Consider the following 16,608-nt stretch of genomic DNA (forward strand, 5'->3'; position numbering starts at 1 on the left):
AAATTTTAAAGAAAAAAAGATTAGTGAAATAAAGGAAAAAAAGTCACCTATTCTTTCTGGGTATCAACATCCACAACTGCCAAAAATACCTGACCCATGTAGATCAACTAGGTTCATCAGTATAAAGCATGGGATAACATTTTTTGTGTTAATGGACCCCTCTGACAGTGTGAAGAAACTTACCCCTTTCTCAGAATAATGTTTTGAAATACATTTTTTAAAAATACATAAAATGACAAAGGAAACCAATTATAATGAAATGCAGGTATTAAAATATTTTTAAAAGAGACTCAGGATTAAAGAATGCCTGGAATGGAGCAACAGGGCAGAGGAATAATGATGAGAGGATCAAAGGAAAGAAGCCTGAAAATTTCCTCCAGTTCCTTCAGGGGGCATATATGTTCTTTGGACTGTTTATATGGCTCTATGATTTTGCCGTTGTGCATACCATAGTCCAAAAACAGGTCACATCACTAGGGGAAGGGAGTCTCAGATCAGCTTAGAACCACCTGTCAATTGAGCCTGCTGACAAATAACAAGATTGAGAATCACACGATACAATTCATTTGAAAGCACTTCCCAAAAATGTTCAGCATTATACAAATGTAAAAGGTCATTACTGCTCAGATACAGAATTATCTTCTGTAAGCTGCCAGTTCATAGACGGGCTCATTTATTCATTCAACAAACATTTATTGCATGGCAACTATAGGAAGGCATTTTGCTGAGCACTGGGGGAAACAGAAAAATGAATTATACACACAGTTGTTGCCTTTGAGTACTTAGCCCAAATTTACATGGCTAATAAATGTCAGGGCTTTCAATAGAGGTCTCCTCACTCCAAACCCAATGCATCAACCAGTTATAACACAGTGACTTTATTTCTTTAACAACTTGCATTACCCCTGGAGAATAGGAACATTTTTTTTTAAAACTGTGTGAGTGGATATATTATTGATAAATATTTACAAGCCTGAAATATGCAGATAAGCAAGTAGTATACTAAAGAAAATCTTCAGATGCGTCATTGGATAGAGAACAAAGAATGACTATCCTGAAACATGCTCTTTTAATTATTTCTTATTAAAATATTGTTCTTAAAAAACAAAAAGCCAACCTTCCCCCAAACTCTTTAAGATTTCTAACAAAAACTGAGCCCAGGAAACTGAAAATTCAATGGCGTTGTGCTTAATTAATGCTGTTATTCCTGTATTTTCCTCTTTATATCTTTTTTTTTTACAATAGGTAGAGTTCAGTAGTGTCTATATTAACTCTGAACTTCCTACCTATTAATAGTCAGTGTCACCACCTTCATGTGATTCAAATATAGTTACTGTGCATGTAAATGAGATACAATACACACACATACACACAAAAGTAATTTGACATATAAATGGGGGAAAGGAGGGTGTTGTGGGGAGGGTGGTCGAAAGAGGGAACATATTACTTAACTTTGTAATGATAATTACGTGAGCACAAAGAAGATTTCAAGAACATTCTACACTGGATACCATCCAGAAAATTAAATCTAAGTTGCAGCCTTAATACATCTGAATACTTGGAATTGGCAGAAAAACATCTATTCTATGAATAATGGCCCCTATGATCCCAGAGGACAGCAGTACATGAATTAAAAAAAAAAAGTCTCAAGCCTTTCCCAAAACGGTGCTAATGTTCCACTGAAACTTAATTTTATAATTTACTGGCAGTCAAGATGGCAGGAAATAAAATAATTTGCTATATTCTGCACAACAAACCCTGCTTTTCCTAGGAAGGGGTAATTATCCCCATGAAAAAAAAGGAAGAAAAAAATATGCCATCTCATATTAAGCTAAAGTCTCATCAAGAAGAGAAAAAGTGCCTCATTACATGTAATTACCAGGGAATTAGAAACATCATTTAACTAAATGAGTGAATAATGCTCAGGATATTGAAGAAACTTGCCTGCACTTCTGCAGAGCACTCTAAGTCCCATTACAAAAATTGCCCCTCTTTAATGGAATAATTTTAGGCCTCGTCTGCCTTGCTTTAAAAATAAAAAGCTTCAGAGGCAGAAAGAGGCTGAAACTGCCACAAACAACTGTTGAAAGGAGCTGCAGAGCGGGGGTGTCTCTCCTGGATACCGGGATTTAGAATGACTCATAATCTCACATAATAATGGAAACTGATTTGAAAAAAGAATTACCCCTTTTTTAATTGTACTTCCTCAAGACTGTGATAGAGGACGGAAAACAGATGAAAGATTCTGAGGCTCAGGATGCTGCATACATTTTTTTTTTTACAAAGATAGTTTCATCCAGTGTTCACTCAAAAACAAAATTATAGCATACCTGCAGATTGGCCTTTATTGTGACATTACTGTAGCATATAATTTTATGGTTTTCTAGCCAATGAACAGATACCAGGCCTTTTAATTCCACTTTTGCTTTTACTAATTGCCAAATTTTATTATAACAGTAACTAATTAATTTGCTATTCTGACCTTTTTGGGAAAAAAAAAATCTTCCTTCAAAAGAGGTTACTGTCATAATTCTAGTAATATTATCTGTTTCTGAAGACTGTATAAGAGAAATGTGGAAGTGAATCAGGAGAAGGGGAAAAGAAATGAGCTTTCTTTACCTATATTGAGAAACAGAGCTAATAATGATCAATATCTAAAAAGGCTTTACCATGGGTGAAACCAGAATTAGGAAGGGAAGGTCCAATTCCATTCCTAGAGACCAAGCCTTCAGAAAGTCTAAAAGTCCCTCTGCAAGGCTGCTCACACATGTACTTTCCTTCCAGGCAAAAGAAAACAGTGGCTAATGCTACTTTCTTTTAAATTTGGCATTTATGTATTTATTTGTTTCCACCGTTTTGCTGCCTGGTTTTACCATAAAAAATGAGATTTTTTTTTTTAAAGAGTAACGGGAAAAGGGTTGTAATTACTGTTCTCTACTTTTCAAAAACAGAATACAAAATTGTTCAATCTGTGTAAAATACATGTCCCTTAAACTTCAGCCCTGGTGAATCTGATGAATATGTGTGAGAGACGTGTGGAAAGACCTAGGTCCAAAGGCTGATTCTAGCACTTGGCAGTCAACCCTGTGACCAAGGGTAAGGCATTTAACCTCTGCAAACTTCATTAGCCTGATCTAAAAACATCTACATTACAGGGCTGCAAGAAAAACAGAATCTAAATCCTAAATCTGACATCTGTGTGATTTCTGTCAAGTCTTTTCATGCATCTGGGTTTCCTTTTCCCCATCTGTAAAGAGTGGGACTAAATGATCTCTCTAAGGTCCTTTCCAATTCTATATACCTATAAACTGAAGATAATTCTTGTACTACTATCTACTTCACAGAGCTGCTGTGAGAAAAGTGATTTATACACCATAAAGCACCACATAAACAAACTCTTATATTACTAATTCTTCCCCCTACTTCTTCTGTACTCCTCTGTCATGAAGATGCTCTGAGGCTAGCACAAGTGACTGAAGCCAAGAAATATCAGGTAAACCAAATGCTAAATAGCGGTTTTTATAGTACAAGTAGTGTTCACAACAGACATCTAGAACGTTTCAAATTAGGTAAACAGGAGGGTAGGGAACATGAAGCCAGGCCTGAGCTACTGTCCTTGTGGCCATATGTGACTTCTTTTCTTCCTTCTGGGGCCTTGGGCAAGTCACTCCAAACCTTTCTGAGACCCAGTTTCCCTAAGACAAAGGAAGAAAAACATTCAGTTATTTATAGGGAAAAGATGAAAAAAGAATGAACTAAAAGCAATGAGACTTGAAAGATGAAATGTGGTGAGGGTTGACAACAGACAAATGCAGCTTAGGTAATTTAAAGTCCCAAAATAAAAAGACTTATTGAAATCTCCATGAAATTTAAACCTCTTCAAGCCACCTATCCACCCACCCACCATTGGTAAGCTTTTTTCTTATGCCATGACCCATTTCTTACCCTCCTCTCTTGCCAAGACCCAGAAGTAGAGTATTCTCCCATTTTAATGTAAGTTCCATGAGGGCAGGGACTGTATCCCTTGCTTATATTTGCATTTCTAGTACTGGGCACAATGCCTGGCACACAATGAGCACTAAATAAATGTTTTATCAGTCCTTTATTCCAAAGTGAAAAATTATGAGGGAGAAGAATCCAAGTTATAAAGTTCCAGGAATACAGGCTGATAACCATTAATTTAATTCAATCTAGTTCAATTCAACAACCTAGGAAACGCAAAGATCCTAAGGGTCTGAAAATATGAATAAGACTAGGAATTTGCCTTCATGGACCTTATAATGTAGTGGATGATATACAACATGTAAATAAATAGTAAGAGATGTATGCAAAATATTATTCAAATACCAGCAGGAAAAGTTTCATTTTGGACTGTAGGATTTCATAGGATAATAAAGGCCCTCAGACTACTTTAATAATACTTTATTTTTTTTTGACCGTACAATTGCTTTATTGCAGATTTCAGGAGCAAGTGACAGGAGGGCCAGAGCTTCCTCTGAGGTCCAATTTTAGAGGTTCTCAATTGGCTGGTGGAGCCAATAAGGATGCTTCTTCTTGTCCAGCGTGGTTTGAGGAGAGGCTTGGTTCAAATCCTCAATGGTCATCTGTTCAAAAGAAATTATATTCTTGATCTTTTCCATCTCTTTCTGAAGTTCTGCAATCCTACCTAGCATTTGAAGCTTTCATGAAATCAGCACCAAGTCTTGCATCTTCCTCTTCTTCAGCATCCACTAGAGCAGCGAATTTATCTTCTGGCACAGGAATCTTCAGCTCATTGAACTTCTTAAACTCATCCACAAGGCCAGGCTTGGCCGCGTTTTCCTTGTAGTAAACCCAGTTGATCACTTGTGGCTTCTCAGGCAGGGTAGTCAATCTGGTCATAAGATATTTATTATGGGATCTCAAGGCATTAGCAATGGCTTTCTGGTTTTTAGGTATGATCTCTCCAAATGCTGCCCAATCAACAGCTTTCATAGCAAGCTTTCATCCAGCCATCTTGGAACTTCACCAACCCCGGCGGCACACAGCTCTGGGCAGAGAGCGACCAGAAAAGCCATAATACTTTATTTCAACACGTCATTTTAAAACTTTTTCAGAGTGATTTCACGTGATCTCTTACCCACTGTGTCCTTAAACCATTCCTATGAGACTAGCTATTAGAATCACACTTCACAGATGAGGTCTCAAGAGAGTCAGTGACTCGGCCACTTATTTCTAAACTACTCAGTGGCAGAGCTAAGACTTGATGCCTACTGTGGGGTTCCTTGCACCATACCACTAGATGAAGATAAAAATAGGATAAGCAAATATACTTAATAGTCATTTTGTCCAAGTACTTCCAATTACCTGGGATTCTCAAATTGAATCCAAAACATTTCACTAGCTATAATTTATCTTTTCTGTTCAGGGAATGAAATTATGACATACCTGCAGACTGGCCTTTATTGTTGGCCTATTGTCATGGTTTTCTAGCCTTTGAACAGATACCAGGCCTTTTGTAAAATATTTGAATCATTTTAATCTACACAAATACTTTTCGACAAGATAATTTGCATTCCTATTAAACAAAAAAAGTTTGACTAGATCCTAATTTGACAATCACATTAAAATATGAATGGACAAGGTTTTGTTTCATATTATTTTAATGGATTTATGAACTCAAGGTGGAAAATCTCTCCAACAGAGCACATCTCAACCCATTTTGCCTTCTCATCCTATACAATTTATGTTCATATAAAAAAATAAATCCAATACATCCTCTCATTGAGAAACTACTAGATACAATGGATGTTTTCTTCTAGAGATTAACCTTTCCATTTGAAGGGCAAAACTCCAAGATTTTTATATGCCATCCCCTGTTCTTATTACAAGATCAACCCACGTCCTTTTGCAATCATACATTTTCTGCATGAAATTTTACTTTTTGTGTGTAATTCACTGAAATACTACACCCTACTTATACCTAGCATACACCTCTACTGCCCTTTGAACTACCTAAATTTTTATTTGTACCTTTTGGAAATTGTAATATACTATGATTTCCAGCCATACAGAAAGACTGGAAGAATACTGCTTTTAAGAGAATGGAATTTTGCATCAAGGAAAAGCTTAGGATCATTAAAAATGCTATACAATTTCCCAAATGCAATTCAGTCTACTTTTCCTCCTACTGTTTGGATTTATAATTCTTTAAGGAAACTCTCTTTACTAATGCAGACTGGAACTATTTTGCAACTTACAGACTTACAACTATAAATAACAGTCATACGCTAGGTAGTGAAGTGAACAGAGCTCTGTATCTGGCTTCATGAAGAACTGAGTTCAAATCCTCCCTCAAACATTTACTAGCTGTATGTTCCTGGGCAAGTCACTTAACCTCTGTCAACCTCAGTATTTTCATCTGTAAAATGGTGATAATAGCACCCACCTCCCAGGTTGTTGTAAGGATAAATGAGATATTTGTCAAGCACTTTACAAACCTTAAAATACTACATACACACTAGCTATTATTATTATTATTGTTATATAATTATAAGTTTCAGAGACACTAAGAGGTTAGGTGACTTGCCAGGAGTCACACAACCAGTATGTATTAGCAGTGAGACTGAAACCCAAGTCACTGAAATTCCATGATTAGCTTTCCATCCTATGCTGTGCTGCCTCTAAAAATGTATAATATCCTCAGTTAACTGAGTTAACATGTAATATCCTAGTTAACTAACTAATATAATCCAAAGAATAATAGCTTTCTTGGTATCACGGTACAAGCATCAATTTCACGTCCTGCAGAATTCTGTAATAACAATCCAGGAAAATTCTGTAGGATGAAAATTGGGTACCAGCTTAAGTTTTCATGGTGCTAATACACACATCTTGATGAAAAGTTCTTGGAAACTTCATAGTGGCATGGTGATGATCCCGATAAGACCTACCAATCTCAAAAGGCTTTAAAGTAGCTAGGTGGCAAAGTGGATAGAGTATCAGGCCTCAAGTCAGAAAGATTCATCTTCCTGAGTTCAAAATCAGACACTAAGTAGCTGTATGACCCTGGCCAAGTCACTTAACCCTGTTTGCCTCAGCTTCTTCATCTGTAAAATGAGCTGGAGAAGGAAATGGCAAAGCACTCCAGTATCTTTGCCAAGAAAATCTCAAATAGGCTCATGAAGAGTTGGCCATTATTGACTCAACAACAATAGGATAAGTGGACAGAATATATCTCAAAATTAAGAATCAATCAAGCTAAGTTTTAAAATGCTCATCACCATATAATTGTTTTTGCTTACAGCTGAGTATTTAAACACACACACACACACACACACACACACACACACACACAAACACACACACATACACACCCCAATTCTACTACATAGTTTGGGTTTTTTGGCGGGGGGGGCGGGGTGGAGGGAGGAGAAAAGAGTTCCTCTGCTGTGGAACACTATACATAATGTCAGATTTTTTTTTTCAATATATTGATCAGTTTTGTTCAATTTGTCTCCCTCATCTAAAAAAAATAATCACTCTTATATAGGATGGCTTTCTGGGAGGGGAGATAAGGGACAGAGCAAAAAATCTGTGATTTAGAAAAAGATACCAATAAAAATCTATTAAAAAAAAAAGACTCTACTAAGGCAAAGAGGGGTTGCAATCTGCATTGATAGGTGAAATACCTACACTGATGAAATGAGACATCTTTAAAGTACTGTAGTGTTAATGCCAAATAAATTCTCAGAGAAAAAGTAGGAAGAATGTGTCTTCTGAGTCATTTCCCATAAAATAATATCCAGTGTTCAATCTGCCATGATCTGTTGCCCTGCCTGATTTCAACTCCACATAATAAGATGCCCTTCCCAAGCTCAGCTCATCACTTCCAATCTCTTCACCATGCTGCTAACTCAGGTCTTGACTAACACCACCTCCCTCAAGCTTCTCTCCCCTATGTTTAGAGGGCAGGAGGAGTGAGTATCTGATCTATATCAGGACAACTGGAGATGGCCCTGGATACAGCAGGAGATCATGTGTCTTTAATGGGTCTCAGTTGAGGCAAAGCCCATTCAGTGACTAAGGCTAAGTAAGAAATAGGGGAATGGCCTCTTCACCCAGTTTAAAAAAAAAAAAATCAGTCTGGCAGGGGAAGACTCTCAGGGTTTCTGGCCAAAACACAAACAACTGCTATTTACATTCACTGTGAGCCAATCAGGGCCCAAACAATGACCAAGTGGGGCTTGACCTGAGACCTATTGTTGACCCCGGTTTAAGGAATGGTCCTTAAGAAAAAAAGATTTCAGCTATCAAAATTTATTAGATCCAGGAAGACCAGAGTTCAAATACCCTTCCAAATACACTTAGTAGCTGTGTAATCTGGGGCAAGTCACTTAGCTTCTGTCTGCCTCAGTTTCCTTCATCTGTAAAATGGGGATAATAATAGTACCTACCTCCCAGGATTGCTGTGAGGATAAAATGAGATATATGTAAAGCATTTTGCAAACCTTAAAGTACTATATCATAACCACTATTCTCATTATGTACAAAAAAGTCAGTTTCCATTTCTTTAGTCTCAGAGACCTCGAGTAGTTTAATCCTCAAATTTAGATTTGAGAAATGAAAAAATGAGAGTGTCTTTCAAGTTAATAAGGAGGAGGAATTGTACAACTCTTCTGGAGATTTCTGAGCTCAAATCTTGCAAATTAAATACTGCGTAAGAACCCAGAAAATGGAGATTTCATATATGTGGCTTTTGTTATTAAAAACAGAGAAAAGCATAAATGTAGTTAATGCATAACATGTTATATCCAGATATCATTTCTAATGTTCTTAGTCATGAGTTTTCAATATTTTTTCCTGAATTGCCATTTTAAAAAAATATTTTCACTAAAATATTAAATATTAAAGAATGTGTTCACTAGATCAACTTACACACTATTGTAGGATAATCTGGCTTTGGATGGAGGATAAAACAGTAATCTAAAGTTCTTTTAAGGGCCTGGCCTCCAGTGATGTGCCTCGCTGGCTTTGGAAAAAGGCATAACCCAGGGAACTATCAAGTTTGGCACCTATTATCTCCCCATTAAAACCCATAATATAGAGAGAGCACTTGGGCTAAAGTTTTGGTTCTGCCACTATCTCTAAGAATCTTTCCAGTTGAGTCTCTTGAATCTATGAAGACCTGGTATGTTCACTGAAGTTCACAACCACATCCTAAGTTAAAGAGAGACCAGCAACACCTACATCTAAAAAGTACTTCAAAGTACTGAAGGAGATTCTAAAGTAGAAAATGGAATGCATAAAACATGTTTTTCTTCTATATCACGCTTGCATTTTAAGATATTTTTCTAGAAGCAGGGATAAGCAGGCATACAACTATTCACACATTATCTCATAAATCCCTAGTGATTAGTGGAACACTTAAATATCAATTGATCAGACTCAGACCTTGAAAACTCAAAAGTAACTAAAGAATATGACCTGTTAATATTTGTACTGTGTTTATACCTTCTAATATAAAGCCCCCAAGTCTATCAGATAATAAACAGCAAGTATCTGAGAGGTGACGACAGGTAGCATGATGTAATAGAAAGAAATCTGGATTTGGAATTACCTTGAACTTATAAGAGAGAAAAAATCCCAAAGAAATTAAGTTATACCAGAAAAACTGTGCAGGCTACAAGTTGAATCTTATGAGGATAAATACCATGACAACAAACCTCTTTATTAGGAGCAAAAAAAGTTTCCAAGGCCCGGTCAATGGTTCATTTATTTCCAGCTTTAATAATGTCCTAGTCCGATCCAATCGACTTCACTTTATTCCACAGCTAGAGGTCATATGCCTAATTATTCATCAAAAAGCATTTATTTAGTAGATATTCTGTGCCAGGCACTGTGCTAGGCTCAGGAATAAAATAGTCCCTGCCCTCAAAGAGCTTCCGTTTAACAAATATGAAAAGCCAGGTCAATCAGCGTAAACCTATTCCCACTACTGGTAAATCCACTCAAAATCACAAGCCCTTACAGTGGGTCAAGCTTCATGTACAAAGGAGTATATAACTTCTAAGCCATCACATATCAGGGAACGAAGGAATAATCAAGAACATAGGTAATTTGTTTCTGTTTGTTTCTTGTGGCACTGAATTTTATAAATCAGTTAAAGATTTTTTTAAAAAAGATAGTCCCTCACATTTACTTAATCCTCTACCTCAGCCTAATTAAGTATAGGGTACTTAAAGTTACTATTCACATCTTTGGAAAAATCATACATTTTAGTCATAATTACATGATAAATATTTCATGGTATATATCTTGGTCATATAATTAGGAATAAAAAATGTAATCCCCAAAAGATGCTAAATAATTCAAACCACAGATAATGTGATTAGGGGCATGATTTAAATATGTTCAAAGGGTATACTAAAAGCCTTCAAACCTGATTTCCAAAGCAATATATTGCAACTCAGTTGTCTTTCAGAAAGGAAAAAAAAAACTCAATTTAAATTGGCCCAAACTGAATTTGTTTTGTTGAATCTTGAAGGGAAAAAATAAAGAATTATTTTCAAAGCAAATTTAACAGAAAAAAAGGAGACAAAAAAAAGTATTAATTTTAAAAATATAAATCAAAGTCTGTAACCTTTGGTCATAACAAAGGATAGGTTTCACTGCTTAATCATCCTCTTTAGCAACACAGCCCCTAGCAAAGAGATAAACACATAGTAGGTGCCCAACAAATTAACATTTGATAGATTAACTCACTGAAAAGCTCCCACTCCTATTCTGCAAAGTAAGCAATAATAATTCACATTTATGTGCCCTTTAACGACTTATACAACCCTGTAAGATAATACAGTGCAAGTATTACATGCAATTTCACAAACGAAGAAACTCATACAGGTTAAGTGATTTGCCTAAAGTCACATGGCTATAGTATAGTGCTTACTCACCCCCAACAAGCCAGAGGAGGCGATTACTCTATAGGATTTAGATGCGGAAAATATCTGAGTCAAGTCAATAAGCATTTACTATGTGCCAGGGACTGTGCTCTGGAAATGTAAAGCCTCAAGGCACTCACAATCTAATCAAAATCGACAAAGCTAACCCATCAAAGTGCAGTTTAGAGGTGAAGTGGACGTTATGGAAAGATGGAACCAAACAGAATCAAGGCTACTATGCCTTTTATAGGTGAAAAAACAGCTGCTGGGTTTAAAGAAATCACATAACATATTTTAAATTAAGAACCTTTAAAGGGTTAACAGAAACACAGTACCACGGAAAGTAACCTGAACCTTTCATATTTCCACAGCCAGTGGCACCCAATTTATTGAAAGGTTGAAAAAGAAACAATGACTTAGACAATGCCACGATAAAATGCCATTATAATAAACCAGATTCATTGGGAGTCAAAGAAGTCACGCCGTCCAAAGTTATATGCAATACTTCAGAGAGAACCACATGATCTTAGGGCTAAAAGAGACCTTGGAGATCATTTAATCCAACTCCTTTGTTTTACAGATGAGGAAACTAAAGCTTAGAGAGGTTAACTGACTTGGCTAAAGGTCCCACAAGTACTCCCAATTTCCCACTTCTTTCTCCCCAAAATAAGCCAAGTCAAAAGATAATGATAATAGAAGACTCCACAACCTCTAATGAATTTATAGTCTTCTCCTAGAAGTATGCCCTTGAAGTGGATTATATTTTGGTCTGTGCAACATACTGAAACATTCAAGCTACATAACATCAGTGACTTGAATATAATAACAACTCGTTAATTCATGTTAATTCATCAATATATACTAGACCCTTGTGCTAAAAGCACTGTAAGACTGCAAGAAGCTATAAAATGGGAGTGGGAGAAGGAAACTGACATTTTTTAGGCTACGATTTTTAAAAAATACAGAATTAAACAAATTATATTTCAAAAGTATGACAACAATTAAATATACATAATCTCACAGATTTTCACAAGTTAAAAGAACATCAGGCCAACATTAACATTGCTGGCATGAAGGGGTCTACAAATGTCCTATGATCTGCTTAAGGTCATACTAGTTGGTACCCAACCCAATACTAGAACTAAGTTTTCTGATTCTGAGTCATGCTACAATTTGGGTATGACTGCTATTGCAGAGATAAGATCATATTTCTCCAAACTTATTTTTTCCTTCTTCAAAATTTGCCAAAGACCTAGAAAACCTATTACACCAAACGGTATGCTATAATTATCTTATTAATATGTATGTATTTAATTGTCCAGTGTGGCCAATACAAAAACACTTATTCTGAATGTACACAGTCCTCTGAAGTCCCAGAGGCATATTCAGTTCAAGCCAAACTGTGGACAGAAGTGTGCAATAATACCAGGACTAAGAGCAATTTCCTAAGCAATTGGCTGGCTGAGTCACTCGAAAATGAGCAGATTTTAATTTTTTAATGTACTGACAGTAAAGTGCGCTATTTTATCATGTACTCAAAAAGCCCAATTACTTCACAGTACACTCAAACTGCATCAGAACCAGAGCTGTTCCTTGTCCGCATGCAACAGACTGGCTTAATAATTGCTGCAGGGTTACAACTGGACTGTTTTATGCCAAACAACACAACAGAGCAACAGCATACATTTAAAAATGGACCACTAAAGAGCAAAACTTTCACTATGCTTTGTTTGAACTGTTACAGTTGAATTTTATCTGAAAAGAATGAAAAAAGGGGAAATACCCTATATTGTTTGGAGACTGATTAAAAGAAAAAGCTATGTCCCAGTACTATAAAGACTGCATGATTATCAGTAAGCAGTGACTAAGAGAAAAGGTCTACTCAATGGCGTACTATTATAACATTCAGGGCACAGATGCCACTTGGCTTCTAATACCATAGTGTTATGAGCCTCTTATGAGGGACAACTTGTGATTTTTTTTTCTTACAAGCAGTCAACAATGATGGATGATTCTATTAGAAAGGCAGCTATAACTCCATGTTTTCTGTAAGAGTTCCAACATTCAGTAAAAGGCAATGAATTAAGCTTTTTTAGATCTCAATTCCTGATGAGGAATCAGTATAGCCTTTGTTCAGTTGGTCCTCATATAGATCAGGAGGCCTGCTTCATATGATTTCTTCAGTTTCTAATCCTCTTGCCTTTATCTATATTTCTAGAGAGCTACTAAAAGAAAGATTAATCTTCTCATAAAAGCAAAGTCTGTATTCTACTTGACAATATTCCAGTTTCAGATACTAACACAGCTAGTTCCTGGTTTCAACTAAATCACCTTTGTGTTGAACCAGCCTCCCTCAAAATATAAAGCTGTTAAGTGTCTTAAATAGTAACAGACCTTAAGAGGTGAACATAAGCTGCTACCTGAAACATAAGGGTTTGTTATTTCAAAATTACTGATATTCAAAGGAATAAACTCCACCTTCATCAGAATAGTTCTGACATCCTAGAAAAAGGTTACTCCCTGTGCTGATAACAGAAGAACTAGTTCTGATTAAAAAATAATGTAAAAGAAATTTTGGAGTTTGTACTTAAGGAAACAGTGATAGTCAAGCTAGCTCTAAATACTTTCTCCTCTTAGGAATTTCGCAAACTGGCAAAAGATAAAAATAACGGAATCAAAATAAGAGAATGAACAGGAACCTGAAAAGTCATCTAATCCATTCCCTCTAGCATGAATTACCTCTTCAATATCCCTGCAAAAGTGGTTAACTAGTTGACCACACTGAATACATCAACAATAGAGAGGTTTGTTTTCTTCTCCAGGCATACATGTGACATGCAACAAAGATGCTCTAAAGATATCTCAAATGTGTTAACTAGTACCTACTTCTGATGATGTGCACGGACAGAGATGATACTACGAGAAAGATGCTAGAAAGCATTAGTAAGTGTTGAACAAGTTTTGAACAAGAAAATGAAAATCTGAGGGACACAGGTTCTATTTTCAACTCTGCCGCAAATTCAAGTGAAAGGTTTCAGAAGGAAGTAGATTTGGGAAGTAAACAGCTGGTTAATGTTATCCAAGGATCACATTTGTATTTTGGATTACAGCTTAAAAAGGCTCTTGGCCTGGAATGGAGTATCTAGGAGGACAGCAACCAGGATAGTGAAGGCCCTTGAACTCTTGCCATATGAGGATTAGTTGAAGGAAATGGAATGTTTATCCTGAAGAGACAAGAGGATAGCATCTGCAAGTATGTAAAGGGCTGCCATGTGAAAGGATTAGATTTGTTCTGCCTAGTCTCAAAGGATAGAACTTAGAACAATGGATGGAAGTTAAAAAGCAAACAAAGGCAAATTTAGTCTAGGACTAAGAACAAGATTCCTAAAAACTAGAGCTATTCAAGTGCAATGTGTTGTTTGGCAGGTAATAGGTTTCCTTTTACTGGAGGTCTTCAAGAAAAGGAAAGATAAGCACTTTGGTATGAAGTTGAAAGGATTCTTATTTAGACAGCGATTGGATCAGGTGCCTCTGGTCACCTCCAACTATGGAATCTTATGATTCTAAAGACTGTTCATTCCAGTTTTGGATAGCTACAATTGCTGTGAAGCTCTTATATTGAAGACAGATCTGCCAACTTAAAGTTGCCTACGCTGGTCCTATTCCTGCCCTCCCCTGCCTATCCCCATGCCAAGCAAAATAAATTTAATTCTTAGAGTATTTAAAATTTAAATTTTTTTTAAATTTTGGCATAAGAATCCAGAATTTAAGTTTGTGTTAAGTCATCAATGTGCCCATTGAAACATTTTGTATGCATATTACAATTCTGATGGTTATTTCCCAAGTCTGCTGCTCTCTTCCTTTTTATTCACCTTTAGACCTAGTTCACTGTCCATCAGAAGTGTTAATCTAAGACATATGCACTAATGGAAACACATCTAGTAGTGGTCCTTCCAACTGCATATCATAAAGACTTTTCATCCACCTGATTTTCCTATATAGGACAATGAGGATGAATCCTTTTGAATCATGGCTATGATTCTCTCTTGGGCCCTCTTTTCTTCATCAGATAGCATCCCATTCACCAGATTCCAATCATCATCTCTATTCAGATGAAAAGCAGATTTATATATTCAGCACCAGTCTTTCCACTGAGCTCCAGTCCCACAATGCCAACTGCCTATTGGGTATTTCAAACTGGATGTCCTAGAAACATCTCAAACTCAGTATGTCCAAGACAGAACTCTATCTTACACTGAAATCCACCTTGCTTTTAAACTTTACTATTTCTGTCAAAGCTGCCATCATTCTTCTGGTCCTATTCTTGACAACTTATACTCTCTTACCCCATAAATCCAATCAGGTGCTAAATATTGCTCTTTCTACACCCTCCCCTCCCCACCCCCTAATCTTTTGCATCCAATAGCTTCTGTGTATTCACAGCCTCTGAAGCTGAGATGCAAGGAAAGATGGATCAATTCTCTGCTGCTTATGCTAATTTTGGCCTAACAATTAACACCAAGGAAACACAGATGCTTCATCAGCCAGCACCACACCATCCATACGTGGAACCATCAGTTACAGGAAATGGAGAAGTTTTGAATGCTGTGGATAAGTTCACTTACTTGGCAATGTACTTTCCAGGGATGTACACATTAATAATGAGGTTGGCACATGCATTGCCAGAGCTAGCTCAGTGTTTGGGAGGCTCTGAAGAAAAGTACAGGAGAGAAGATTACTGATTACTAAACTAAAGGTCTACAGAGCTGTGGTGCTGACCTCATTGTATGCCTTTGAAACCTGGACAGTCTACCAGCGCCATTCCAAGAAACTGAATCACTTCCATTTGAATTGCCTTAGGAAGATTCTGAAGATTACCTGGCAGGATAAGGTACCAGACACTGAGGTCCTTACTCGAACTAAACTGTCAAGCACTCAACCTCTTCTTCGGAGAGTACAACTTTGATGGGCTGGCCACATTGTTCGAATGCAAAATGCATGCTTGCCAAGAAGACTATTTTATGGAGAATTCACAGAGGGCAAGCATTCACATGGTGGTCAGAAGAAGCGATACAAGCACACTCTCAAGAACTTTGGAATTGATTGTGCAACATGGGAGACACTGGCACAGGACCATTCAGCACGGCATGCCCACATCAGAGAAAGTGCTGTGCTCTATGAGCAAAGCAGAATTGAAACAGCTGAAAGGAAATGCAAGATTCCCAAGTGTGGAGTTATCCATCCCAAATGTTCACTCGGACTATTTGTTCCCGACCTGTGGTAGAGCACTCCAAGCTCGTGTTGAATCTTGACTCAAGCACAGTGACGTCATTTTGGTCCTCTTCAAGAACAAAGGACAACCACCACCACCTGTATCCACGAAGCCACAATCTTACTTTCAGGACTTTAATCACCTCTCACCTGGATTACAGCAATAGCCTACTAATTGGTTTCTTTGCCTCAAATTTATGACCTTTCATATTTAAGTCACCTGAAACTTATAGTAGTATACAGTATCCGGTATTGCTCTAAACCTAAGTTCTGCCAGGATGCTTTTCAGTTTTTGTTAAACGGGGTGGTCATACCCCAGTAGTTGATGTCCTTATTGTCTTTACTGAATCCTACTCATTTGTTTAATTGCTTCTGGGTCTTGCTTACCTAACCTGTTCTAAAAATTGGGTTTTTTAAA

The 16,608-nt window shown here is 36.9% G+C and overlaps 1 protein-coding gene and 1 pseudogene across 1 annotated transcript in view; both read right to left on the reverse strand.

Annotated features, from left to right (window-relative positions):
• Nucleotides 1–548: 548 nt before the first annotated feature.
• Nucleotides 549–16,608, reverse strand: part of BUB3 (BUB3 mitotic checkpoint protein) — a 46,508-nt gene continuing 30,448 nt past the window's right edge. Inside the window, exon 8 of the mRNA XM_036735144.1 lies at nt 549–3,695. Within this exon, the coding sequence (XP_036591039.1) occupies nt 3,665–3,695 (31 nt within the window). The 3' untranslated portion in view covers nt 549–3,664. The remainder of the gene's footprint in view (nt 3,696–16,608) is intronic.
• On the reverse strand, nt 4,509–5,010 carry LOC118828504 (annotated as a pseudogene).

This window comes from Trichosurus vulpecula, chromosome 8 (genome assembly GCF_011100635.1).
Source record: "Trichosurus vulpecula isolate mTriVul1 chromosome 8, mTriVul1.pri, whole genome shotgun sequence".
Classification (NCBI taxonomy): Eukaryota; Metazoa; Chordata; class Mammalia; order Diprotodontia; family Phalangeridae; genus Trichosurus; species Trichosurus vulpecula.